A 26,663-nucleotide genomic window follows, 5' to 3' on the forward strand; every position below is an offset into this window, starting at 1 on the left:
TGCTAAATGAGGGAACTTTGTTAGCTGGCCCGTGCAGCAGTGAGAGACACGTTAAATCAGTGGTCCCCAACCACCGGGCCACAGACTGGTACTGGGCTGCACAGAGAGACTGAACAAAAATATTGAATTGATCATCAGAGTCTGAAAGTTTTATTTCGAAAATGTGGGAATTTGCGGGAAAATTTCAGCAAATTTCTGGGGAATTTTGTAGGTTTTTGTTTTTTGTTTTTTCAATTTTCTGGAAATTTCCTGGCAATTCTGCAGCAGTTTTCTGGGAATTTTGCAGGAAAATTTCAGCAATTTCCGCCAATTTCCAGTAATTTTGCTGGAATTTTCTGCCAATTTTCAGGGAGAATTACAGCTATTTTCTGCCAATTTTTGCCAATTTTCTGGCAATTTTGCAGGAATATTCTGGGAAATTTTGGCAATTTTGCTGGAATTTTCCAGCAATTTTGTGGGAATTTTCTGGGAAAGTTTCAGCAATATCCTGGATATTTTCAGGCAAATTTCCAGGAAAATTCTGGGAATTTCTGGGAAATTTCCCAGAAAGTTTCAGGAATTTTGCTGGAAAGTTCTGGGAAATTTCCGAACGTTCTGGCAATAATCCGGGAAAGTTCCCGGGCGGTCCTGGCAATGTCCCGGGAAACGACGACCCTCCGATATAACCTTTAGCCACCTGGCCGTGATCAGTCCCGGGATTTGACCCGGGACAGACACGCACTGTTAACGACGACAGTTACAGGAAGTCAGTGCAGTAAATAGTGCGTTAGAGCAGCAGTCCCAAACCGCGGTCCCATCTGTTACAGGGGCAGCTCCAATCCAAGTTCAGATGTAACTAAATTAAAGAACTCCACCTCCCACTCACCCTGAATCATGACCAGTCATTTTCATCTGGTAAATACTGCATCTGCTGTGTGCTCTGTACTGCATGTCCACTCAGATGCTTTAAAATTTTATTCGACCCTAACGCCATAACAAATAAAAACCAATCTGTGAACGCGCTTGTGTGCACGCGCAAGGCTGCGTAGTATGTCTTTAAGAAGGGGGTGGGGCTGCCTTTCACGTCACGTGATGCACAGAGTTGACAAACCGCTGAGCGCCCGTCTCCCGTCTCCTCCGTTGGTCCCTCTTCAGCTCGTCTCAATCTCTCCGGCTGAAAATGGCGCAGCAGTTCGTTCAGGCCAAAATCAAAGGTGACAAAGTGGTGCTGTTCATGAAGCCCACGTGCTCGTACTGCATCATGGCCAAAGACGTTTTGTCAAAGTACAGGTTCAAGCCGGGACACCTGGAGTACATCGACATCAGCGGACGCAGCGACATGGGCAGCGTGCAGGACTATTTCCTGGAGCTGACTGGAGCCCGCACGGTAAACACGGCGATGCTGCTTTGTCATGCTGGAAACGAGGCAGGAGTGTGACCTGCAAGCACAGGCTGTCGCGTGTGTGTCTGAAGCACTGATGTGTGCCAACAGAGGACAGGGGCGGGGGTCACTTTAGCCTCAGTGCAGACGATAAATCAGTGCAGGTTTAGCTTTTAACAGCGTCTGTGTGAACAGTGCTAGCTGTTTCGGTAGCGATCAGAAGGTGTGACCAAGTTCTGAGTCACATCCTGGTTGTTGTTTCGTTATGAGCACAGTGTTCCATGAGAGCCGTGCAGCGGGATTCCCACATGATGGAGTCAGTGAGGGCTGTGGCGGCCTGTCCAGCTTTACAGCACAAGGAAGTGTGGCAGTAACAAGATATCTGACTGATGAATGTCAGCTTATGGGATCATGGTTTAAAACTCTGCTGGCACGGTGGATGCACTGGTGGAGGGACTAGTCAGATCCTTTTCTGAAGCACAAATACTGCTGCCACACTGTAAAACGAGGCTTTGTAAGTGCAATCGGGAGGTATGAAAAGTAGAAGAACTGCATGTATGTTATACTACTAGGATTTATTATGAGATTATTAGGACTCACGTGTTGGTTGTAGAGATCTTCTGAATACAGTATTTGAGTGTATGTCGTTTTCTTTCCATCACTGGGTAAATATAGCGTTATATTCCCATTTTCATGTAGTGTAAAGTGTAAAATATATGTGACGAAACCGGTTTGAGTTGAATAATCAGATTCTGGACAATCCTGTGAATTAAATACCTGCTTATTGATGAGCAGCATGGCTTAATACACCCAGTGATGTTAAAGGGATAGTTACCATGGTGTTAATAGGAGCCAGCTATGTGTTGTCTCATGGTATGTATTGTGATATCAGTCAGCCTTATGCACAACACTGAAAATCAATGACTGCGTACAAACGTACCCGCTGCAGACCTGAACCCATCATGTTGGTTTGACCGTAGGTCCCGCGGGTGTTCATCGGTGAGGAGTGCATTGGAGGCGGCAGCGACGTGGCGGCGCTACATGAGAGTGGTAAACTGGAGGGCATGCTGCAGTCCATTGGAGCCCTGCAATGACCCGCTGCACACCTGCAGGTACAGGACTCCACACACTCACACACTCACGAGAAGTGAAACAGGGAGTGACTGTAAAGCAGGGAAGTGTTTGTAATAGCAAAGAAAAGGAGGTGGGTGTTTCCCCTCAGAAGACCCCAAGCAAGTCATTAAGTGCATTAATTAGTAACAGTAAGCTCTCATTAGTGCAGGAATAAATAAATGAAAGGAAATAAGATGCCTGAGGTGCTGCTCAAAGACATGAGAGGTAATTGCCTGGTGGTAAAGGCAGATCTGCTGCAGGCCCACACTGGATCGCACCCTGATGGAAATGCACAGATGGGTGACGAATTGAAGGAAACACCCGAGTGAAAAACATAATGAACGCAGATGCTTCAGTCCAGGCCACAGGAGGGCTTTGAATGAACGCTTTGATGAGTATGAAACCAGTGTTCATCATGTGCTGTGGCCTCCTCAGTCACCAGACCTCAACCCAGATTAACCCCCATACATGACTCTGAGATGTTACACTGAGAGCACACTGTGTGATATCAGCCTGATGGCGGCCTTGTTTTAAGTGTGTTTATACTGAGAGAGCACAGGCGCAGCATCTGGGACGGCTCACCAACCCCCAGACCAGAGGAAACTCTTCTGGCTCGTTTGGCAACTTCACCGCGTTGGCACAAAGGGTCGTTCGTCACACGTGAGGGTGCGACTTCACGCTCCGCAAAGCGATGCAGCTTCACTCTCATTCAGAACACCAGGAAGCACACACAGAGCGGAGAGCAGGCTCGGCCAGTCTGTGGAACGTTCATTCTAAAACATGTCTTTATTTAAAGTCAGACGTCATGTTATCTACAGCCTGTACAACACCTGCGTCTCCACACCGGGCGTGGATGCAGCACTGGAGCGCACTTGGTTTCACAGTCCAATTCTTCAGCTGTTATTTACTGATTTTCTTTCTTTCTCCGAGGATTTCTTAGCAGACGCACGCTTTGATCACAGCAGGTTAAAGAGGCCGACTGGTGTCTCCTTCGCGCTGTCAAAACCTCACAGCGGTAGCTTTCTTCTACTATTTACACAGCCTCTGCTGAAGTACTGCAGGAAGTGGATACAAATACAGTTAGAGGCTGACTGTTGAATGTTACTGACGGATACTGAATAAAAAATAGCTGCAAAATATCACTATTGATTTTGTTTCAGTTCGTCTGATAAATGAAGTGGTTCTGTCTTCCCGTACCTCAGCTTTTTTTTTTTTTTTTTTTAATAATCATGTCACCTTGTCAGTAAACACCAGCAAAACAGCAGACTGTAAAACAGTGGAACCCTTCGATACCGTAATGTTGTAATCATGTCACATACAGTAAAGTTTACAAAAATAATTGCAGCACCAATAAATCATATTCTCATTATGATTAAAAACAACCTCTCAAATGAAAAAATAAGGTAAAATAAATACTGTGTATCACCCAGAGGCATTGTGGTTATCAGTGTACCAACGTATGTTCATGATATGGTTGTTTTTCCTTCATCTTTATGCCACTTCTGTACACGCAGATGCTACAAAAGGCTTTTGCCCTTTTGTGTGACGGACAGAGACAGACCATTATTACTCATTATTGCAAACAGATAAAGAATAGATTATTTCATATTAACCTGCAAAGGAAATTGGTGAAAAAGTCTAGCTTGCTGGCTTTAAATGAAGTCTTAAAAATACATTGATAATTGTTCTGGATTTGGTGTACAGAGCACTTGATTTTGATACAGGCTATTTGTAGTTTAACGTGAAGCCGTTTCTGAATGAAAGCGACGCTCGGCTGAAATACCGATCGAGCCACCGACAAGCTGGAGGCTCCAGCGTTATTTCAGCCGGAGAAATGTTGCATGTGCACACAACGTTCACGATTTTCAGGTCCGACAGGACAGAGAAGCATCATGGGCCAAGTTTAATTTGAGGCGGAGCGGTCCGTCCCCAGGTGTGGAGCAGGGAAGGACACGCCTCAGCGCAGTCTCCTCCCTGCTTCGTCAGCCTGACGCCACGTTACCCGTTACTGTAGCCTGAAACGGTCTGCGTGTGATCCTGGTCTGCCGTTCAACAGATGTGTGGTCATTTGATATATCTGTTCTCCTAATGGAGTCATTTTGTGTCACTGTTCATCTTCGAAATCCCCCATTTTGCCTCCGCCAATCAAAATATAATCCATCACGGAGCGTCTGGCCGGTGGCCAGCCAGTCATTTTCAATTCAGATTGGGTTTTAAGCGTCAGTCATGTTGTATTGCCCATGATGGAAACGTCGTTATGCAAAGGACGCGCAGTCATTTGCTCCGGGGGAAGAGAGGTGTGTCACGGCGGTGCATGTCACTGCTCGACCACGTTGTCCTATTGGTTAAGGAGTCTTGTGACGTTTTCCTCTGCAGCAGTGTCCTTCACAGTCAGCCCGTCATCCAGCACGACAGTCTGAAAACAGAACTATTTCTCCAGTCTCACTCTGTCATTGTTGTCTCCCTGGTCTCCCCCCTCTGCTCTCCCCCCACCCTGTTTTCCCGCAGGTTTCTGGCGTCCAGGTGGGGTCACATGACTATGCAGCGGGACTTGCGAAGTTTGCGCCGCCGCTGCTGGTACTCACTGAGCTCCTGCAGGTAGCCTCTGGACGGCCAGCGCAGCCTCTCCACCTGCTCACGCTCCTCCTCTGGAACACACACACACACACACACACACACACACACACACACACACATCATAACTATGGTCCCCTGCAAACACAACCATGGGAATAAAACCACTGCAGCAAGATTTACTGCACTTGGCAGATACTCACACGGACACATTGAGTAGTAACTCTTTGGATTGTTGCCATGAACACAGCCAACAAGGCTGAAATATCGGATCAGATTTCATTTACACTGACAAGCAGCAGATCAGCGGTGATCGATCATGCGTTGTCTGCTTATTCTGGCCTTTGACTGCCCGTGTGCCCTTCAGTACCCGTCCAATGACCTTAAAAGATTTTGTGTGTTTGACTCATGATGACAATAAAACATGCTACTGCTACTAACCAGAGCAATGTTGCAGTTAATCTTTGTATTAGCTTTGACTGCGTTTCTGTGACCTAATGAGAAGCAATCAAAGTATTAAGCAACGCAAGCAGGAACTTATAGTATTCAGCAAACTATAAGGCAGCGTGACAGCACACAGTGTAACACAACGCAGACTCCAAAAAAGTTGGGGCGCAGCATGCAGTCGCTCCATCCTCGCTTTTGAATGACTGAGTCTTTCCAGGATGCTCCTTTCATACCCAATCATGGTGCTATCACCTGTTACCAATCAACCTGTTTACCTGTGGAATGTTCCAAACAGGTGCTTTTGGAGCATTCCACAACTTTCCCAGCATGCAACATGTTGCTGCATCAAGATCAGAATAAGCAGATATTTACAAAAATCAATGAAGCTGATGAGGTCAAACATTAAATATATTGACTTTGAGCTATTTTTAATTGAGCATATGTCAAAAAGGTTTGGCAAATTTTCACAGCAGCCCAACCTATTTGGAGTCAGGGTTGTATATAAGTGCTACCTGCACTCTGTAACAGTATGATAAAATACAGAGGTTTTCACTGGTGTCCTGTGACCATGTTTGATTCACAAAGCTAATCAAAAAAATGTCCAAACTAGAGAGCGATGAAGTCATTTTCTTCGGTCCAAACTTATTAAATTTCTTTTTAATTTACATCTCATTGTTGGACACCTTGATTCCACCTCATGTATTTTACAAGCTGGTTGGCCATTTGACAGAAAATGAGATCCAGCCTCCCATTCACAGCACTTCTGAGACAGAGGGAGCCTAACCTACATATACTGTGTGGAAAAACACAAAAGCCTGGAGGCGCTTTGACTTAGTCATTTTTAAAACGAAGCCCGACGCAGTCTAAAAAGTTGAAATCAGCACTTTCATTTTGCTATCACTCTCTGCAGCAGTTTTAGCTGCATAACCGTCACACACAGGGCTTATTTGAATTTGTCAGACATTTACCATGTGTTTAAAAATCCGCACACTGACCTGAGAGCTCCAGGAAGTCAGGTTTGTGGCTGAAGATCAGGTAGTTGTTGGCGATGAAGTGGAGGAGCCACACATACAGCTGCTCTGCATTGTGGCACTGAGAATCAATTGAAACATAGACATTATGTCAAAACGAGCGACGGCCGCGCTCGGGAGAATTCATGCTTCTCAACAGATTATCATGAATATCTGTTGCAGATGGAGGCCTGAGGCTACTGCAAGTTAAAAGATTACGCTTGGCAAAGAAAAATCATTGCATTTGGCATCTTTTGACAAACGGCTAGATTTCTTCTATACACAGAATGTGCATTCACAACGGGGCATTAACCCATTTACAAATACAAGCCGTCTCCTGCAGGTCTGTTCATGTTCTCCGTTCATCTCTCTCGCCCTTTTTCACCCTCACACACTCAAAACGGCACTGACCTTTGCTCGGCGGAGGAGTCGAATCACGCTGATACCTGTTGATGACAGCTCTCTACTGGGCATGCTCTGAAGGTAGGCGCACACACACACCTCGCACAGATGCTGCAGACGTTTCACCTGGTACATCTCGGCACAGACCAGCACGGCCATGGCCTGCAGCACACTGGCTGGACACGCAAACACACAGCACTGTCTGATACGCTGTACACGTAAGTATTGCACATGCGTCGGAACAGCATTGTGTAGGTTACATATTATTCCACATTTATACAACAGCTGGAGCCATATTTAAGCACACAGGCCTCCAGAAGAAATCAAAGGCTTTAAAATGCTCCCTGAAGCGTTGTTATGATTATTGGTCCAAAACTGAAATTGGAACAGAGCCACACAAGGGATGTCCCGTGAAGACTAGAACAGCCATATAAGAAAAATAAAGGCACTTTGTGGATGTATTTAATATAAGATTAGAATACGCTGAACAAATTCCAAAGGCATCAGTCCCATCAGTTAAAGCAGAATGTTTAACGTTATTTAACGTTATTTGCAGGCTCGTTGCAAATAAAGTCTGTTTACTTACAGAGCAAATGGATGTGGTTGAACGCTGGGCCCACTCAGTGTGACACAGCGCAGACAAATATGTAGTTTATAAAAGACAAACAGTGAAAATATTAACACCCTCACTTTTTATATTAACGATGGATAAATTAACTGTGTGTATACTAAAGGTGTTGTTTGTAGTGAGAAAAGTGTTACTGGACTCCACAGTTGGCCTCAAGTCTGCAGAACACTTAGCATCTGTACGCGACCTGCACAGCTCCAAACAGCTGACGGGCAAATTTAGCAGCTAGCTGGTGAACACAGTGGAAACATTTAGCAGCTAAAGAGCCAGATGTTTCCCTCGGGAGGTGGTGGAGACCAAAACAGAGGTAAAAGAGAGAAAACTGAACTCGTGTTTGACAGGTGGCGAGAAACACAACTCCAGATGTTTCATGGCTGCATGCATGGCCAAAACATAACACTGCCTTCCCCCCTTAATCATAAACCAAGAATACAAACATTATGCATTCAATCAAATCACAATATATAAGAAAAAATAATTTCCCACAGCCCTTCCCAAGCTGTCAAGTTACATCCTTACACACACACATGCAACAAACCAGTAATGTCCTGTTATGTAATGTGGAGTCAAATGACTCCTGCATTTATGTCAGTCAAACACAGCCGTCCACATCCTTCTCTCCCTCCTGTAAACACTGATTCTGTAAACATACAAATGAGCATTAACAATGTATTCTATCATATGCAGTATTTATCTGAATGGAAGACTCCCTCTGATTTCACTCACACCCTTCGTGTTTGTCTCCACTGGTGGAGTTACCTTGCAGTGACCTTGAGTGCTGAGCTCTTATATAACAGTGCAGCGGCTGCAGCCTCTGGAGCTCTTTCATGCCTTTAATTTCCTGTTCCCATGACTCAACGTGAAGCTGTATCTCTGGAAACAGCTTGCTTACCCTCCTTGTACCTAAGCTGGATCTTAAGGGCTGCTTGTCGAAGTTTTTCACGATTTTTTTTCATCAAAACATCTCATGCCACAAAATAAGGGGATTGTCAGCTCTCAGTAGCTGGTTATTCAGAACGGATTATTCTGAGCCTTTACAATGTCTATTCAGCAGCTTCGTTATGTAACAATACCGGAAAGAAAGATGACAGGCAATGTTGTAATTAACTCTAAGTCTGTAACTGCGCGTTATACAGCTTTATCTATTAACTCAGGAGGGGATAGTTTCTCTCTGTGAATCTGTAATCACCTGCAGTCTGAAGGCTTGACTACACTTACTTTTGATGAGATTTGGGCTTATCAACTTGTTTAGCTGGTTGCTTTTGTTGTTCTTTCCTAACCTGTTAGCAAATACTAGCCTACTTACTCATGCAGCAGACACAGAGCAACATTGGGATTACACTTGAGTTCCTTTGGCCACCTGTTAAGAGGTAAAACCAATAATCACCGCTGAAATGTTTGACTGTGTTCACCAGTTATTTACCTCGACTCTGAGCCATTTAGTCACTGAAAAGGTAGCATACAATCAGCCTGAGAACAAGGACTGAAAGCCAAAAGAGGAGCTAGAAGTGGCTGAAAGCTGCTCAGTGTTGACTTTCAGCGGCCTCCACAGTATCAGCTAAGTTGCAGGGAGCCACTTGATTCAGCGCTGGGATAAAAATATTGTAACTTTAAGGTGGCGGAGACACTTCAAATAATGGGATGCGCTGTAGCTCACTGCCAGCACAGGAGAGAATTACCAGCACTAATTACTTTGAAAACGCAGCACACAATGTGACAGATAGTGTCAGAGGAAAACAACAGCAGCAGCACGTCTGGGGCCGCGGGTCGGCACTGTTAAAGTGGATGAAGCAGCGATGCCATGGGTTGATTTTGTCATCACTAAATCTAATTTAATTTTAAGCTCAGTGCTGTTCTCTGCGTGCCTCCTGAGACTGACACTGGCAGCATGTCGCAGTCGCACAGATGGTTGATGGCACTCATCATCTGCGCTTTCGTTTTGGGCTGCGTTTTGTGAGCGAGGCTTACAGGAAAGCACTACTGTACCTCTCTCAAGTGTCCTCTGATTTGGTAATGGTGCTTATTCCTGCGGTACATTAAAATTACATCAAAGGTCCATTGTCCCTCTGTCACTTTGTTGGTCACATGCGTGGCATCTGAAGCCGCTTTCATCGCAGCATCAAATCAACCAACCATCTATTTAGAGTTATCCATTATTAAAGTAAGCAAACTCTATTTTTATTTACAGCAACAGCCTGAGGGAGAAGTTATAGGCGGGTGAATGAATAACACACTGACTGAGGGTTTCCCAGTGCAATCAATCTCACCACCATACAAAATCTGCTACAGGGTTTAATTAGTCCACAAGATAAAGAGGACTGCAGGGCTATTTTCTTACTATATTTAGGCCTCCCACTGGGAATGCGTTTGCAGTTTTAGGTGCCATTTAGTCGTTAATCTTAAGTTGTGGTCACAGTGGTACACTTGAGCACTTGTCTGGGCTGTGTGCAGTAAACTCACCAGGACAGCAGGAGTCAGTGTAGAGGTACTCCAGGAAAGACAGGAAGGTGTCCGAGGAGACGCCGTGGATGGGCACCACTCGGCTCCGGGCCTCAGCATACTTCCCGCTGAACATGGCCGCCATGACGTCACAGCGCGCGACCAGTACTGCCCGGTGGGCTGGCAATACACTCCCTTGAGCGCGCACACACACACACGCAAAATTAACATCTAGATTTTTGAATTTCAGAGCAGCATTGAGGAAAGTCCCAAAGAATTACGAAGTGAAATACCTGAGACCATCATGAACAACACATCCTCCGCTATCACGTCTCTGGCCTCATCACAGAAGCACAGAGGCCAAACTGATCTGACTTATCATGAGTGATGATTTCATCTGTCATTATGGGCCATTGAAATTATCAGTAAAAAAAAAAAAGACATATAAAGCCTGGGCACACGTCCTGACATAATCGCTGTCATTAAGTGCTGTTAACAGCCAGTGACAGCTGTCGCCACACTCCATTATCTCATCAGCATTAAAGAAAAAAAAAAAAAAAAACCCCACAAAATATTCCTGTCGAAATTTTCTCTGACCTCCATCAGCTGAACACACAGCTCAGAGGTGCAAGGACAAGAAAAACTCAGTGGACTTTTTCATGAGATAAATATTGATTGAGGAGAGGCTTTGGGGCATTATTTCTGGATTTCTCAGTTTGATCCATTAATAGAGAACTGGCTAAATGCAGCTCATGGAGGAGCTGTTGGTGAGATGAAACATGACAGGAGCGGAAAGCAGCCGGTCCCTCGGACCGTTTTATCTTATTTTGTCTCCAAATGGATGACCAGGCCCTGGGACTGAGATCATAATTCAATCACGGCTAATAAAATGTGACCTTGCGCTGCTGTGTGACGGTGCATACATTTGTAAATGTGTGTGTGTCGAACAGATTAGCGTGGACCCACCTTGCACCATGAAGATGACATCAGAGTAAAGAGGAGAATTGAAGAGGTTGACAAGAGTCTGGGGGCCGAGCTGAGCTGCCCGTGCACTCGGGGTGTCCCTGGGACCCTATGCGTGCACACACACAACCACACACACACGCAGGAGAGAAGAAGCAAAAAGGACGGACAGAGAGAGTTAACACTCCTCTGCTGGATGTCAGGTACTACTTACCAGCACAATTGCCATTCGGTGCGTCTATCTCACCTCCCCTGTGGAATACAAATGGCCTCTGTGCCAGTCTTCCTTAGCGCTACCCAAACATACTTGAACTGCAATGCCAAGAACGACATGACAGAACTGGCTAACACTGAAAACACACTGAGAACCAGACGCTCGTGCAAACTGTCTATTTATTAACACATTTCTGCTCATTTTAAGCATTTCAAGGATAATAATGCATATTGCATCATTAGAAATTGCATGATGATGCTACGTATGCATACACTACTGCACTGCACAGTAGGTGAAATCAGTGGTATGAGAACGGCTGTCAGTGCACAAGTGGTTTGGTTAAGCCTGCAGATGAGTGCCGTCAAAGCATCCCATTACCATGACATGACCTTTCTCAGTCAACTGAAGCACAAAGAACTCCATATTCTCGCACTGCTCTGCCGCAGAGGGAGCGCTCAGCAAACACAGAGCCTTCAGAAGAGGCAGCAACAGAATCAAGACCCTTTGATTTTGTAAATCAATGGAAAGCGTATGGAAAGCAAATTTCTGCTGGTCTCGCAGAGCGAGGCAACCCGGAGGTGTTTGCAGAGGACGAGATGAAATCATGACAGGACATTAGGGCGTCTCATCGCGTTAAAGTGGCCCAGCCGTCTCTCGGTGTGTCAGCTCGTCTCAACACTGCCTCAGGTAGAAGACCCAGTTCCATCCAGATGGGTTGGTAGACCATGCATGGTGCCAAAGGCTTGTCAGACATAGACATGTCATATCTCCTGATCTCTCTCTAAATGCTAAAATCTGCTGCCTGCTACACGGAGCCACCTCATGTTCTCTAAATCGAAACAATGCTTTGCAGACGTGACGCTGCAGTTTTCAACGGAAAGTTGGACTTCGTGGCTGACGTCCAGTGTGAACTCCTTCCAGACCTTGTGTTGTGCTTTAAGCTCCTTTGAGAGCATCTCTTGTTTGTTTTGTGCTAATGATTTTGTGATACAGGCAGTAATTATGTAAATATGCTAATTATTGCCACATTATTACTGCGCTGTTTCTAAACAAGGTCTTGCTAATTAAGGCGCTGTTAGTCTGCAACTACAAAAACATGTGTTTATGTTTTCAAAGAGTAGATTTGACACATTATAGATATTTAACCCCTTTTGGGAAGGGCTGTTGGAATATACATGCTATAGGATATTACAGTCTTAAATAAGGTTCCTGGTATGTGAATTTTGTTACATTTGTGTGTGTGAGAGAAAGAGAGGAGAGGTGATTTTAGACATTAAAGACTTCACCCTGTCTCTGCCGATGAGGGATCGTATGCGCTCCATAAGCTGAGCCACCGCTAGCGAATTCTTCAGCTTCTCCTCCAGGGCCTCCTGGAGGTGATCCCACTCCCACGCTCCTAAAAAACATCCACAAACACACCGATTCTGTGGAGCCACAATAGTACAGTTTACAGAAACTCTTTTCTAGCTGGCTTTGTGCCCTGACCACCCACGCACCTTACGCTGAACACTCAGGACCTGTTTTTGACAAACTTGGCTTGTTCTAAAATTTGTCTGCTTGTATAATCCATGGTGGTTATGGGTGGGACACCCAGGCCAGATTCCACCAATGTCAGAAACAGTGACCCGAATGCCTTTGCGTAACACATCATGCCACTTAAGTTTCAATCCTTTTCCAGTTGGTTTGTGGCTAAAAATGCCATTCCATAGAAATCAAAAACATCACATTCATTTTATTAAGATATTATAGCTTTAATCCAAATTTTCACAAATTAAATTAAAGGTACCACATGTAATTAAATAATTAGACTTATTAAAGAAGAATCTGCATTTTAGTTGTTTCTCATCCAATCATATTACAAATATAAACCAGTTTTGGTAGCAAAGGCTGAAAAACAATGTTTAAACACTGACAAACATGCCAGCGTGCTCACACTGACAGTGCCAGCACACTGATGTGTAGCCAGTGTAATGTTCATCATGCTCACCATCTGAGTTTAGCGTGTTTGCATGCTAACATAATGCGCTACACAAAGCACAGCTGAGGCGGATACATCATTAGCTCTGCAGGTATTTGGTCTAAGAGGAAAAGCCTGGCCTGTAAATGCAAAAAAAAAACAAAAAAAAACATCGACCACATGGATCAAGTACTTATAATTCAACAGCTGTTGAGACATTTCACTAAAAACCACAAATGTGAACCTCATGATGGCACTAGATGTGAATGTCTGTCCAAACCTTTATGGCAATCCATCCAACAGTTGTTAAGATATTTCACTATGAACCAAAGGGAGATACGGACAGACACTGGTATCCCTAGAGCTGCTAGCATAGCTTAAAACGATGAATGTACAACAAATAAACAGAGGAATAGAAATTTGGATATACAGTAAGTTGCCATCAGAAAGGATGTGAAATACTGACTCGGTATGTAGCAGCATTGAATATAAAGTTAAACTATTAAAAACACAATGAAGACAGAGTAAAACCCTTCACCCTGCTTTCTCATTTGGCAAACGTGCATGTATTGACCTAGGTGGTATACTCCTTTATAAAGCCTGCACAGCTCTGCAGCTTGATTGAGGTGGCGCACTCTGTCTCACCGGGACATAAACAGACTGTCGAGGGAAGAAGGGAGCTGGACTGGGCAGGATTTATCTCATCATTAGTTCATAATGATGGTATTTGGGCTGATAGAGGGATTACCGCAACACACGGCGCCGGATAATGACAGTGCACAGCACATACACCTCATAGGCAGGGTGAGAGATTAGCTGTGCCGCTATGCTATGATGCAGCCAGAGCCAGGGCTGGATACACTGCTCCATGTTTTCATGTGTGGAATGGAGAAGCACTGAATAAAATGGAATATATGTGCAAAAAGCAAAGGCTGCACAATGCTTAAATCATAATCTCACAAATAAGTTTCCATGCTGATGTGTTTCTTCGCACCCACCTACACAAACACACACAGACACAAATGCTGAGATACTTTTGGGAACAAGTTGTAGAGATTAACACTAATTTCCTGGAGGTTTTCCTTAATTTTTTCCATAACTACTACCTTCCTGACTCTAAACCTTAACGTAATTAACTCTAACAAGGACATAAATCAGTGTATTGTCTGCTAAATTCAACCGCAATCAAGCTAGATTGCAACAACTCTTCCCCAGTGAGACAAATAGTCCCAAAACAACTGGGCTGTAGTCTAAAATCTGACCTCAAATAAGGCCAAGATGACCACACACATGCACAATGCATCATACACATGTACTACATGTACTAAACATGCATTAACACACACACTCACACACACACAATAGCAGCAAAGTGACAAATTCAATAATTCAGCAGCACACTACACAAGGAGACATAGTCTCACAGTGTTAACATCACACAAGCAAAGTCACGGCCTCTGTGACTGTCCACACACGCACTGAAGTGACAGAAACCCAGAGTGTGGAATAATACCACGAGTGTGACGTGGCGTGTTTACAGAGACATGATATTGTTATGGAAATTTGTTCTGCCAGACCAACAAAATGAGCTACAATTGACAAATGAGTGGAACTGAATTGCAAGCAAGAAAATGTCTGTCCCGTCTCTGGGAAAGCGACGTACAGCTTGTTGTGGATTTACTGCAAATGAGCATCAAACATTGGCTCATTGTGCTCCGAGTGCTTCTGTGGGCAATGGAGGCACACATTCTCATCTTCCAACTCGAGAACATACACTAACACAGGGATGCACACACACTGTAAGTGAGGTCAGCTGCTTTAAACATACAATCAGACCCACCATGGTGAAGGTTAATATTTTTCACACAAGGCTTAACACTGTCTCCCTGCAGTGTTTTATGGAAACGTGACATTCGTATTCTGCTCAGCACGTGCACACATATTGCTCTTTCTGCTATTCTCTCCAAGCTACACACATACACATGCACACACATTACGCTCTAGTGCCCAGCTCCCCCACCAACCAAACACGCTCTCATTCTCATGTTATCTCACAGAAATGCAAGTAGCACCTTAAACACTCCACCCCCTCTTTCACCCTCATCTTCGGTTTTCACCTGACTCACAATTTTCCACTCCTTACTTTCCCATATTCCTCCTCTGTTACTCGAAAAGAAAAAAAAAAAATCCCACTGGCTTTCTTATTCTTATTCATACAGTCACTCAGAGAGACTCAGTCTAACCCTATAATCTTCTTCCCTTCTCCGCTCACCCTTCACCAGCGCACATACACACTCAGCTCCTGCATTCGTGTATCAGCCCGTAGTGTGTGTGTGTGTGAGCGCGCACACACACACACACACACACACACACCCGTGTTCATTCAGACCACCGGTGCTGCTCACATACATGTTAAGAGGCAGCAGGAATCAGATGTTGCTGCAGCTTTTCGCCATGAGCGCTCCTGCACAATGTGCAGCCTTTGACGAAGCGCTGGCGTGCACAGAAGCTGCGATCTAACATGCAGCGAGAACGGCGCTGCAGCCTCTGAGCCGCAGACTGAGAAGATTTTCAGGACGGCGCTGAAGTCGCAGAGAATATCATGCAGCTGTTAAACTAGGCTTCACACACGGCTGGAGAACATTTTGCATCTGCAAATGGTTTAGCGGCATGCTTTATGCCTGCATGTGCCTGCAGCCCTGTTGGGTAAAGTTAATATAAGATGCTGTTAATTTTACATGACAGTTTCATTACAGAGTAAACCATTTATCGATGTAAATATGAGGCTACTGTAACAGAGCCAGATCCTATCAACTAATCCCATTAGCCATCCAAATGATGGAGACTCAGTTTCTGCGGAGACATCGCTCCATGTACCAATACGTGTCTGTAATGTCAAATAAAGCTGAGCTGGGTCGAGATAAAGGCAACACAAGTGGCCCCAGGCATCTAAGTACAGTGTGAGATCACAGTTACATGATGAATGATCAGGTCCAGGATTAAAATACTACAGTTGCTTACTATCAAGCACTTTCAATTTGACTGATTTCTGTTCCTCACCATAATGGAACACTGGACAAGACCCAATAGCAGGCAAACTGCCTTCTGCTGCCAGGGGACATTAATCATCACATCTAAATTATTGGAGAAAGAGTAGCCGCTTTTGGGGGATAGTGTTCCCATGCTTGAATGTCAGTCCAGCTCTGGTAGCTGTATTTAAATTCCAGTTGTAGAATGTGTGCAGAATGCATAATGCGTGTTACATGGCCACAACAAACGGGAAGCATCAAAGCTGAAGCACCAATGACAAAGTGAGATGCACACCATTTCCCAGAAATCATGTAGCGTGATGGGAGTAAACGGACTGAGCCATCTTTGCTGAGTCCAGATTTCTCTGGCTGCTGTTTTGGAGACGGTTTTGTATTCTGATCTCCACTTTCTATTTGGCACTTCTTCTTCTTCATCCTGATGCCAGAGAGTCAGTTTGGGCAACTTGATCCTGGTGAAACCACAGAGTTTTCATTACAGAGGATCAGAGGCTCTTCTGTGTTGTTGTGATTTAAGTTGGTGCAGCCTTTAATCGAGACACGGTTTAGCAGCATTCACTCGAATTCACTTGTGATTAACTCACCCCCTCGCCATATTTTAGGCTTTTAGTTGAATATTTTGCCATGCAGTATAGTTGGATTATTGTTACAACAGAGCTTTAAAAATGACGACAATGTCAAAAAAGATCCATCGATACATACACCATACATATTTAGAGTTGAAACAATTAGTTGATTAATTGACAAGTTGAATGAAAAAGAAGCTCTCTGGGGTTGGTTGGTCCAACACTTTGGTCCAGACTGAAATAGCTCAACAACTAGCAAATGGGATTTTCTACAGACATTCATGGTGTCCAGAGAATGAATCCTGACGACTTTGGTGATCCCTGATCCTCCGAGTGAAGTATTGAAAATACTGGATTGATTGCCATGAAATTTGGTACATTCATGTCCCCCTGAGGATGAACTGTTCTTGTTGACCCCTTGACATTTCATCTGATGCCATCATCAGGTCAAAATCTCAATTTGTCCAGTACTTTGGTTTACAACCAAATACCTGCAAAACATAAGATTTTCAGCTTCAGATGTACTTTGTGTTTAGTGCTAATTAGCCAATGTCATGTGAGGATTTCCTGGTTTTCTTAGTCTTCTCTGATAGCAAATTTAATCTCTTTGGACTGTTGATTGGAAAAAAACAAGCAATTTGTGTCATCTCAGGCTTTGGGAAATTATGTGGCATTTTTCACTATTTTCTTACATTTTACAGACCAAACTATTAATCAGTTAATCAAGAAAATAATCAGCATATTAAATGTTCATATTCATCTCGCAAGCTGTGGGGGGTTTTAAAGGTTAAATGGAAATGACAGAATTTCCTGGAAAAGACCCAAAGCAGCAGATTGCATGTGAGTATGCCGTGTTTAACTGGTGGTTTTTACCTCTGTAAATGAACATGAGAGTCTCCCACAAGCACATACACAGGAGGGGGTCCTTCACCACCAGACGAGAGAGGCGTCCTGTCAGGTGCCCCTCTGATCGTGGCATGTCATCGATAATCCCCCCGTCCCAGGTGGAGAGCAGCGAATGGGGGCCTCCATCCCGCTCTCGGCAAACACACCGTGACTGGGGACGTTCCCTGTCCGACCAGAGATGAAATTCAGCTCAAAATCCTTCAGTTACACTGAAGATGAGTTTGCAGAGAGAGGCTGAGGCCCTGCTGGCTACCGCTAAGCTCCATCCTGCTAACAAGCTAATATCTGTCCTACCTGGTCTTGGGCCCCAGCAGCAGCTGTCTGAAGTATGGGCTGACAGCACAAAGCACAGCAGCGTGCGCCCATCCCAGCTCTTTCCCAGAGTCCCCGGCGTAGAAAGCCACATCGGCGAACTGCACGCCACGCTCCAACAACCACTGCATGTCCTGGGAGAAGCTGGACTCCTCTACACGGATAGGGGGAAGACGTGCTGAACGGAGGGTGGAGGAGGGAGCATGCAGGGTGAGAGAGAGGAAGATAGAGGATGAGCTGTGTTGATGAGGAATCACTGCTGAAATTCAGCTTCCCCATATTTTCAAAAAGAAAATCCAGCACATTTGTTACGGTCAAAGCACAGAGTAGAGCTGCAATTTACACTTTTGGTGCACTAATATTTCCTCAGTCTCCTTCTACTAGTGATTCCTCCTTTTTTTGAAAACTTGGAGGGAGATGTGGTGTATTACGGGTATGCAGAGGGAGAGCGAGTGACAGTAGCGAGATCTTTTAGTCAAGAAAGAGAGAGCTGAGAGAGAGCAAGGTCATGTTGTGCCCTGCCCTGTTACTCAAGTTAGAAAGAACGCTTCCAGACATGTTTGTCTTTGCACTAATGACAGACCTGCAAAGATGCAAACCAAGGCTGCTGCACTGGATTCTGGTCTATTGAAGTAATGGAGAAATTGTCACGTCTGTTCAACACAAGATTTGTCCCTGCTTTTTTTTTTTAATCTGGAGGGACTGACACCAAAAGCTGACATTCAGTAGTTATGTTTTAGTTTATCTTGGTGATCAAATACCACTACAAAGCACATACAAAGGCTTTTCAATAAAGGTTAACGTGTAAGAAGATAGAGCGAAAACCTGGACAGACATAGTCACAGATAAATGATTTGCAGTGAACTGAGGAGGGAATACAAGACATGTACTGCACTAAAAAAAGTACAAAATTGGGAAACTTGGAGCAACAACCTGCAAAGAAATATGTCAGAAAAGGAGAGAAGCAGAAAAAACAGTGCTTTGTGAAGCATGTATTCATGAATTGGGATTAATAAAAAGTAACAAAGCATTGAGCAGGAATGTAAAAGGAAAGTAAAGGAAGTGAGGGGGGTGGGGGCTTCACAAATCACTGTCCTATTATATTCCTATTCATGCTTAATACACACTGCACCTCTGTGGGCCTCATCTCCTTTCATATAGCGATTTCATTTGGCCGTGAAAACAGTGCTGTTCCTGAGTCACTGCACGTCATATTCAATGCAACCTACACAATGAGTAGAGTTAAGTAGTGTTGGACAGACACCAGTAGATTTTGGCTGGACGTAAAGCTGTCAGTCACTGCATCAGACTTAGACACCCAGCAGCAAAGTGGTCAGGTCAATATTTAACACTGGTTTAACAGTGTGGTTGGTGTTGCATTTTGTAAAAATTAACTGTGCAAAACAGTGAAAAATACTGAATTGTGAGTGGTCTCCGCAGTAGATGCGAGGGAAAAGACAGGTGGAGCTATTAATTCAGAAGACACCACTGGACTCTCACTGTAATATCAATTATGCTACTGGATCTATTGCCGGTGTTCAAATACAACGCACAGAAAGCTTTCAGTGTTGTGGCAACATCCGGTGGTTAGGAATAGCAGTCGCTCACAGATTTAATCAGACTGTCTTTTAACCAATTAGGAGAGAGAGTGCCACGGTCTCAAAAAGAAGAACATTAAGCCAAAGCAAAAGAAACGTCACCGTCAAGCGCTCCAGCTTCGCTACAGTAATCCTCTCGTGTCTCTGCTGCTCGCCGTGTGTGAAGCTTGTGGTTCCTGATCAACGCAGTCATTCATCTCTTCTCACAATAAGCATTCTGTGTGTGCGGAGCCCGACTGACTTAAAGGTAGTTTGATTACGTCTGCAGTAACTTTACAGTCAGACAGTAAAAACTTTCAACATGAGTTCATTGTGGTTTGTTTTGAAGATTCATTTCATTTTTAAGTGAGATTCTGAATTTCCAGGGAGCAGTGAAGTAAGCTTGAGCTTCTTCTGAGGGTTGAACCTGAGGGTTTCCTGAATGTCCTTGTATCCTGAGCTGTAATCAGACAGAACAAACTATTTGCAAACCTTGGGTTCCAGAAAGTTTAGATGAAAATGGTTTAAAGTTGCAGCCCTGAATTAAATCTTCCAAAACAGAGATATAAATAATCCGTTTTAGTATTATGCACAAAAATGAAAAACAAACTGCATCAAGGATTTTTGCTGTCTGCTTATTTGGTTAAAACTCAGAAAATGTGGTAAAAGCTGAGGTTAATGAATAACCCTTTCCCATCCCGCATCTACATTAACTGAGCTGCCTCACAACAAGGCACCAAACACTCAGTTGTTGCTGTGTCTCGTGCTGAAAAGAGCTCGGGCTGAAATTGATTCAAACGTCACTGAATTAAAGCGGTCTACCTAGCTCTTTGTCTCTCTTCTTATTTCCAGTTTGGAGCAGAGAACATTGATCGGGACAAAACCTTTGTGCTCAGCTCTTTTTATGGCTATGTAAGCTGTGAGAAGAAACAATCCAGTCGGTCCAACGGAGGGTTGTCTCTACACCGTAAAAAGAACAATTCAAAGCAGCAATAATTACTGAATAACATGAAAATTAAATTACTTTAAAAAATATTTAATAAAATAAACGGGAAAAAAATAAAAGCAACATTAGTTTTGGATACCATAGTATTCCTCTGACCTGGTTGCTCTAAGTGAGGGGGGCGAAGCTCGTTCACTTTATTTCCTCGCCTCTTCTCTGGCCTCTCTTTGGCTTTGTGTTTCAGACACTGAATCATGAAGTACTCCAGCTGAACAATACAGAAATACACATGTTAGTTTAAGCGCAGGGCACAAAAATAGTGATGTTACATCATCAATTCTTCGCTTTGGAGACAACTTCCTGAGAAGACCAACGCAGCTACCTGTCCCTGTCTCCTCGACTAAGAATCTGAAGTGAAGAGTTCATCGAGCTCAACAGACAGGAAGAGTGCAAAGGACTTACCTCACAGCTTGATCTGAGCATCAAGACACACACAGGCATTTATTATTACTTATTTAGAAAATTTCATTCAAGTGTGAGGTCAGCACTTACCACGCTGCCGAAGTAGCGGCCCACGAAGACGTGGTTGAGAGAGGGCAGCTCCAGGTAGGTGGCCCCCAGGTCCCGGGACAGCTGAAGACCCTCACTGTGAGGCACGCAGCTGCTCCAGTCAGACGCACACAGCGGGCACGTACACGGGGGCCCTTCATCTGAACAGAGAGGAGGATTTCATTCTAAGATGAGGGTGAGCCTACTGGAGGCAGTATTTGAGTTATTGATTGTATATTGTGTTTCTTAGGATGCATGAACCTGGTATGAACTGGAGAGCCAGTGCTGGAAATTCTCCTCACATCATGTGTCACTGAATGAGCTGCGCGGGGTCATGACCAAAGATCAATAGAACGTGCTGTTCATATCTGTTCAAATATTCAGCTAAAACAGGAACATAAGTGCAATGTGTGCCTTCAAGCTCAATATTTTGACCCTTAATGCTAATGAACGTCCGAGACACGGGTCAAAACCCGTTTTGAAGAAGGATAAAAACTGTACTGACAGCTCTCAATAAATTAACGGAGAAAGGTTTCAGTTTAACTGAAGTTTGTTGACACCACAGTGCAGAACAACTATTATACTCTATAAAGTCATAAATACAGTCATCACTCAGGTGGTTGTGATGTGCATGATTGAGAGAGAATCTACTCCCAAACTGGACCAACGCTGGCTAACAGTGTTTGACACTCCCTCAGGGGACAAAGTATGCCCATACTAGTCTGTCTCATGTGACTATGGAGACAGCCAACAAGGACTGTAAAAGGGAGATGGGTGTGAGAGACTGTCGTTTTGCGTTTTGTTGTGTTTTCATCGACGTCGTTACAGAAACGTCATTAGTCCTTTGGTTTTCTTTCATTTCAAACCGATGTGTTTTTCATTTCCAGGTCACTGTATTTCACATCTTCACTAAGACAAACAACGTCAAATTCACTTCCAACAGCAGGACAGACAGATCGTCTAAACACATAAAATCTGCAACGGTACGTGGACTAGGATCAGCCATACTGTGGGATGTGTGCATGGGGACCACAGAGACAGAATCAGACAGAAAATTTGAAGGGATTAGCTTGAAGCGTAAAAAAGACTGCACAAAGGAGGAGAGAGAAAGAGAGAATGAGGGGGACACACAGCTAAGTGCTGAGGCATTTGATAAATCATACTGCTAATAACCTACAGGCATGACATAGAGACAGAGCAAAACAGGCTGTGTGTGTGTGTGTGTGTGTGAGAGAGAGAGAGGTGGTGTGTGTGTGTGTGAGCGTGTGTGTGTGTGTGTGTGTGTGTGTGTGTGTGTGTGTGTGTGTGTGTGTGTGTGTGTGTGAGCGTCTGACGGGCAGTGACTTGGCATATCAGTGGTATGTTTGTGAGCGTGAGAGTGTGTGCGTGCCCTTGGATAAATCTGTCTGTGCTCCTGCGTTCAGAGCTGGTTTAATGGCTGTGTTAATGCACGTACGGCAGCACTCTCTGCCACAGCTGTGCCTTAGGTGGTCTAAAGTCGAGCAGCAGGAAGCGCTCAGAGCTCAGCCGTCATTCTATGCGGTCATGGGGGGATAGCATGAATATACTCGCAGCAGCCACAAACAAAAACACAAACAAAGGCTTTGGTCTACAGGTACCCACTCCCTCTCCTCCTTTCTCTCTGGCAAAGACTTGACTCACACTGTGATCATTCTGCAGCGAAGCTCTGACAGGATCTCAAAGTATGTCGAGCAGACAAGCTAAAAATACAACCAGGTGCATTTGATGAGCTTGTTTACTGAATCTGGATTCGACAAGGGTCAGTGTGTGTGCAAGAACACATGCACACTCTCTGAGGTGTCAGTCTGCATTCATGTTAGTTCCAGATGTGTTAAGCAGCCTTCAGTGGGGCTACACCCAAGCACCCCAGTCCCACTTATGGGACAAACCACTGTTGTGATGCACTTCTGAGCCATCAGAGTGCATATTTAAGTGCTGCACAAGCTCTAGTTTGCTTGCAAGGTTTGTAATGGCTCAAAAATCTCAACTTAATGTCTTGGTTTGTTGTGTTCCCTGCGAGAGAGCATGTGAGCTGACTGCCTGAAGGCAGCCAAGAGGAGATTTAATCATGAGCATCCTCCTCATTGCTGGGAGGACATAATAGAGGACACAAGGCTCAGACAGTGATCTCTCACTGGTCCAATGAGCAGAACATGATATTGTCCGGAAATCAAACTCAACAACTGAGACAACGGTAAATTAACCCTAAAATGCCAGAATATCAAGTACAACAGCTGAGACGTTTTGTATTTGCTGCCTCTCAAACTCCACTGTTCACACACAACAAAGACAAAGAGGAGCCATCAGTTGTCAAGGCGCTGTTGGCACAACTAAACTCTAAAAAAAACACAGAACGAAAGCGTCCTCACCGTTCAGCCGAGCTCCAACGGCGACTAGGATGACAGGCACGCCCCAGTGCCTCAGGAGCGGCCGGAGTCTCGGGGCGTAGCCATTCCTGACCTGTTGGAAGGCCAGCTTGTCAGTGACTGAGTATTTAATGACCAGGATGTCCGCCTGCTCAAGAACTTTCCGCACGCTGGCCCAGTCACTGTCCAACAAGTCCTAGAAAGTCAAGAGAAGGACAACAGATAAAAACAGGAGGTCAGAGGAGGACAGGCACGAGGAACGCCCGCATGCTCCACCTGTACTGTGAATCTTAACTCAGATAACCCCAGCCCTCTGAGTCCCTCTTTGTAGAAATACTTCAGTGTGACTCTTGGGACTTTACCCCCAAGGACCTGTGTGAGGCTATAGCTGCTCGCTCAAAAGCAACTCAACTCATTAGGCAGGCAAAAAAAAAAAAAAACACTTCAGAAAGCTTTGAGCCATTTGAATAAACAAAAAGACACGTAGAATTAGACTGACAGACTTTCACCAGCACCACCCCTGACAGGCTGACAGCCCTGTAATAGGACGCATACAGTGCCGCTACAGAATCATAACAACAGTGCTTTCATTTCAAATTCATGTGCCATTAAGAACAAAAGTTCTTTCATCAGTTGTTGTATTTTTTTTTTTTGTCTGTGTGCAGCGCATGTTAAAATAGCGTCTTCCTAAGAATAGAGACATTTTTTACAAAGCCTGCAATCAGCAGGCTGGAAGGCAAGTGGCCTTGGAATCTGAAATGTTGTACGTCTTCTGAGAAACAGAAGCTGAGTGAAAAGTGAACTGACGCACACTCTGTCACAACGACAATGCTCTGGCAAAATTCCACCACTTTTTTATAGCATGTTTTACCGTCTTGGCCTGCCCTAACCTTCCAGTCTGTCTACAGGGAGGTGGGGAGGAAAATGACCCAAACAGCACCTAAAAATGACTCTTCAAGCTCCCTTTTCATGTACAAACTGGGGATGGACACATGAATGAACAGAGCAAAGCACACACTGATTCAATCCATACAAGTCTCTGTTTTCCCTCCTTCTGTTCTGCACACAAACACACCACCACTCTCTTACCCAGCTGGGACAATCCCGAACCACTACCGTGACATCTCCAAACACACGGGAGGTGTACTCCATGAAGGCTGGGTTGTGCATGCTGCTCTCCAGGTCGCAGGGTCCCACCAGCGCCCCGTGACCCAGGTAGCTCCACAGCAGGCCTCCCTGCAGCTGCCCCTGGCCCATGATCTCCTCCCCGGGCCCGACTCCTCCGGGGCACTCGCTGCCCAGAGCCACAATGTGGATGGACCTGCAAGCCAGAGAAGTCTTGTTTGGAAGTGACTTGAATGAAGCAGCACACAAGCAGATGATGGTGATCCAGAGGTAGCGCTGAGGGAGAGGAGGGTTTGCTTTGGTCCTTATTATTCATGTCTATCACGGAGACAGTGCATTGCCGTTATGTCACTGAAAATGACTGAGAAGAAGCTTGCCAAGGCCCTTATTACACCTGAGAGGGTATTTTGGTGCAATAAATAACAGACACTTGGAGACATATTTTCGGTGCTGTATTCATATTTATCAATCAGTGATATACTGACAAATATATATGTATTTATATATAGCATGCAACCCTACCAGCAACCTCTTCTTCTCCTCACATCCCTTAATGAGTTGCAGCTCCAGAGCAACTTACATTGTGGTCACCGCGGTTTTGTTCCGCTGCTCTACGCTATGGAGCCCGTTTCCCTCGCGGTGCGTTTCCTCGCCAGTCTGCAGTCAGACTCGGCTTTTCCGCAATGAGCCGCGGCTCCGCTCCGTCGTTAATCCCTCTCATCGGTGGCTGGCCCCCCGGGAGCCCGGCTGCTGGGGAGTTTCGCAGTCACTGGCATTTCCTAGTCTCGTTATTCATTCATAAAAGCGGAACCCGATACCGTCCCGAACCGACCGCAGAGGCGCACCGGACAGCCCAGCCGGCGGAGAGGAGTGTGTAAACAGCAGCGCCCATGGGCAGCCAATGCGCTAACAGACAAACAAGTTGTCAGTCGGCAGGAAACACAGGCGACGCGGAGAGAGCAGCCTCGCGCCTCCGTGTCCAGACCATATGAAGGGAGAGAGAGAGAGAGAGAGAGAGAGAGAGAGAGAGAGAGAGAGAGCGACGGGCTGAAGCAGTCGCGCCTGACTCAGCAACACGCACGCGGGCATCACGTAGAAGCAGCGCGCGCCAACACACAACACACACAGGCGCCCTCACTAGGACCGTGCTGTCGACGTGCAGGGAGTGACAGTGTTGTTTTGTTCGCTCAAAACACACTTTTACGCCTTGTTGTCCTTTCGAAGCGGGTACTTTCACCTCCAAACAGTTCAACAACACCGTCACCTGGCGAGTGCAATGCGAAGCCCGCGTGTGCCAATAACTTCCACCCTCTTGCCTCACAAAGATTGGCAGTCCACCACATGGATGGGCACCAAGGGAGTAGCGAGGTCTCAGTATGAGGTGCGCTGTCTATGAAAGTGATAACAATGACAAGAGATGGGAGACTATTTGCCAATATAGCAAGAAAATAAAAGATGCTGTAACTGGCTTTGAGGGTGTTTTGCTGTGGGAGTCAGTGGTACATAAAAGGTGATAATGAGATCTGGTGGTCCCTCTTAGACATATCCAGGCCCTCCAGAGAGACAGAACAGCTCCAGCCTTAGAGGTTTAATCAGAGCCTCTTGTGTCATTCACAACCATGATGAATAATGCAAGACACAAAACCAACATTTAGTATTTAGGCCTTAGGTCTGCTGTTCGTTTGTTGCACACTGCTTACAGGCTGTGCTATATTCTCTCTCTGGAATAAGATGCAGTAGAGACAGTCTGCTCTTTATTTGGACAAACAGCCCTCTGCTTGACCTATTGCAAATGACCACCTGCACAGAATGGTCCCTGCCTTGCATTAAGATTATAAACTTCACTACATTATCATATTTTACTTGCTAATGTGTGGCAACTTAGCACAAGCGCTCAGCCTTCTCATTCCATGTGACCCATGGCTCTGTGCCTTTTTTTCTTGATTGTATTCTTAGTGTCACACAGGCCAAGGCTTCAGACTGTGCAGTGTGTTAGCTGTAGGCCATCTTCAGAGATCAACATCATTCATGCGCAGGAACATCATACCCTGTAGCCTTGGTGTTCTCAACCCATGGCGTTTGCAGTTCTAGGGCCATGTCACCGTTAGCCTGCATCATGTGAACGTGACAGGCTGTCCTGACTC

The 26,663-nt window shown here is 45.0% G+C and overlaps 2 protein-coding genes across 2 annotated transcripts; one reads left to right on the forward strand and one right to left on the reverse strand.

Annotated features, from left to right (window-relative positions):
* The first annotated feature begins 1,081 nt into the window (after window positions 1–1,081).
* glrx (glutaredoxin (thioltransferase)) lies at window positions 1,082–5,492 on the forward strand. The gene is made up of 3 exons (XM_076753694.1): window positions 1,082–1,366; window positions 2,341–2,472; window positions 4,982–5,492. The coding sequence occupies exons 1-2, from the start codon at window positions 1,160–1,162 to the stop codon at window positions 2,452–2,454; spliced, it is 321 nt and encodes a 106-aa protein (XP_076609809.1). The 5' UTR covers window positions 1,082–1,159; the 3' UTR covers window positions 2,455–2,472; window positions 4,982–5,492.
* rhobtb3 (Rho related BTB domain containing 3) lies at window positions 3,241–25,509 on the reverse strand. Its single transcript, XM_076753693.1, has 13 exons — window positions 25,100–25,509; window positions 24,484–24,715; window positions 23,398–23,590; window positions 21,011–21,168; window positions 20,618–20,726; window positions 17,921–18,116; window positions 17,594–17,790; window positions 12,437–12,546; window positions 10,940–11,045; window positions 9,995–10,168; window positions 6,916–7,082; window positions 6,490–6,586; window positions 3,241–5,121 (listed from the first exon to the last, which is right to left on the reverse strand). Coding segments are annotated over exons 1-13 (1,860 nt in total). The 5' UTR covers window positions 25,102–25,509; the 3' UTR covers window positions 3,241–5,002.
* Window positions 25,510–26,663: the final 1,154 nt, after the last annotated feature.

The sequence above is a fragment of the Chaetodon auriga genome, chromosome 2 (genome assembly GCF_051107435.1).
Source record: "Chaetodon auriga isolate fChaAug3 chromosome 2, fChaAug3.hap1, whole genome shotgun sequence".
Lineage (NCBI taxonomy): Eukaryota > Metazoa > Chordata > Actinopteri > Chaetodontiformes > Chaetodontidae > Chaetodon > Chaetodon auriga.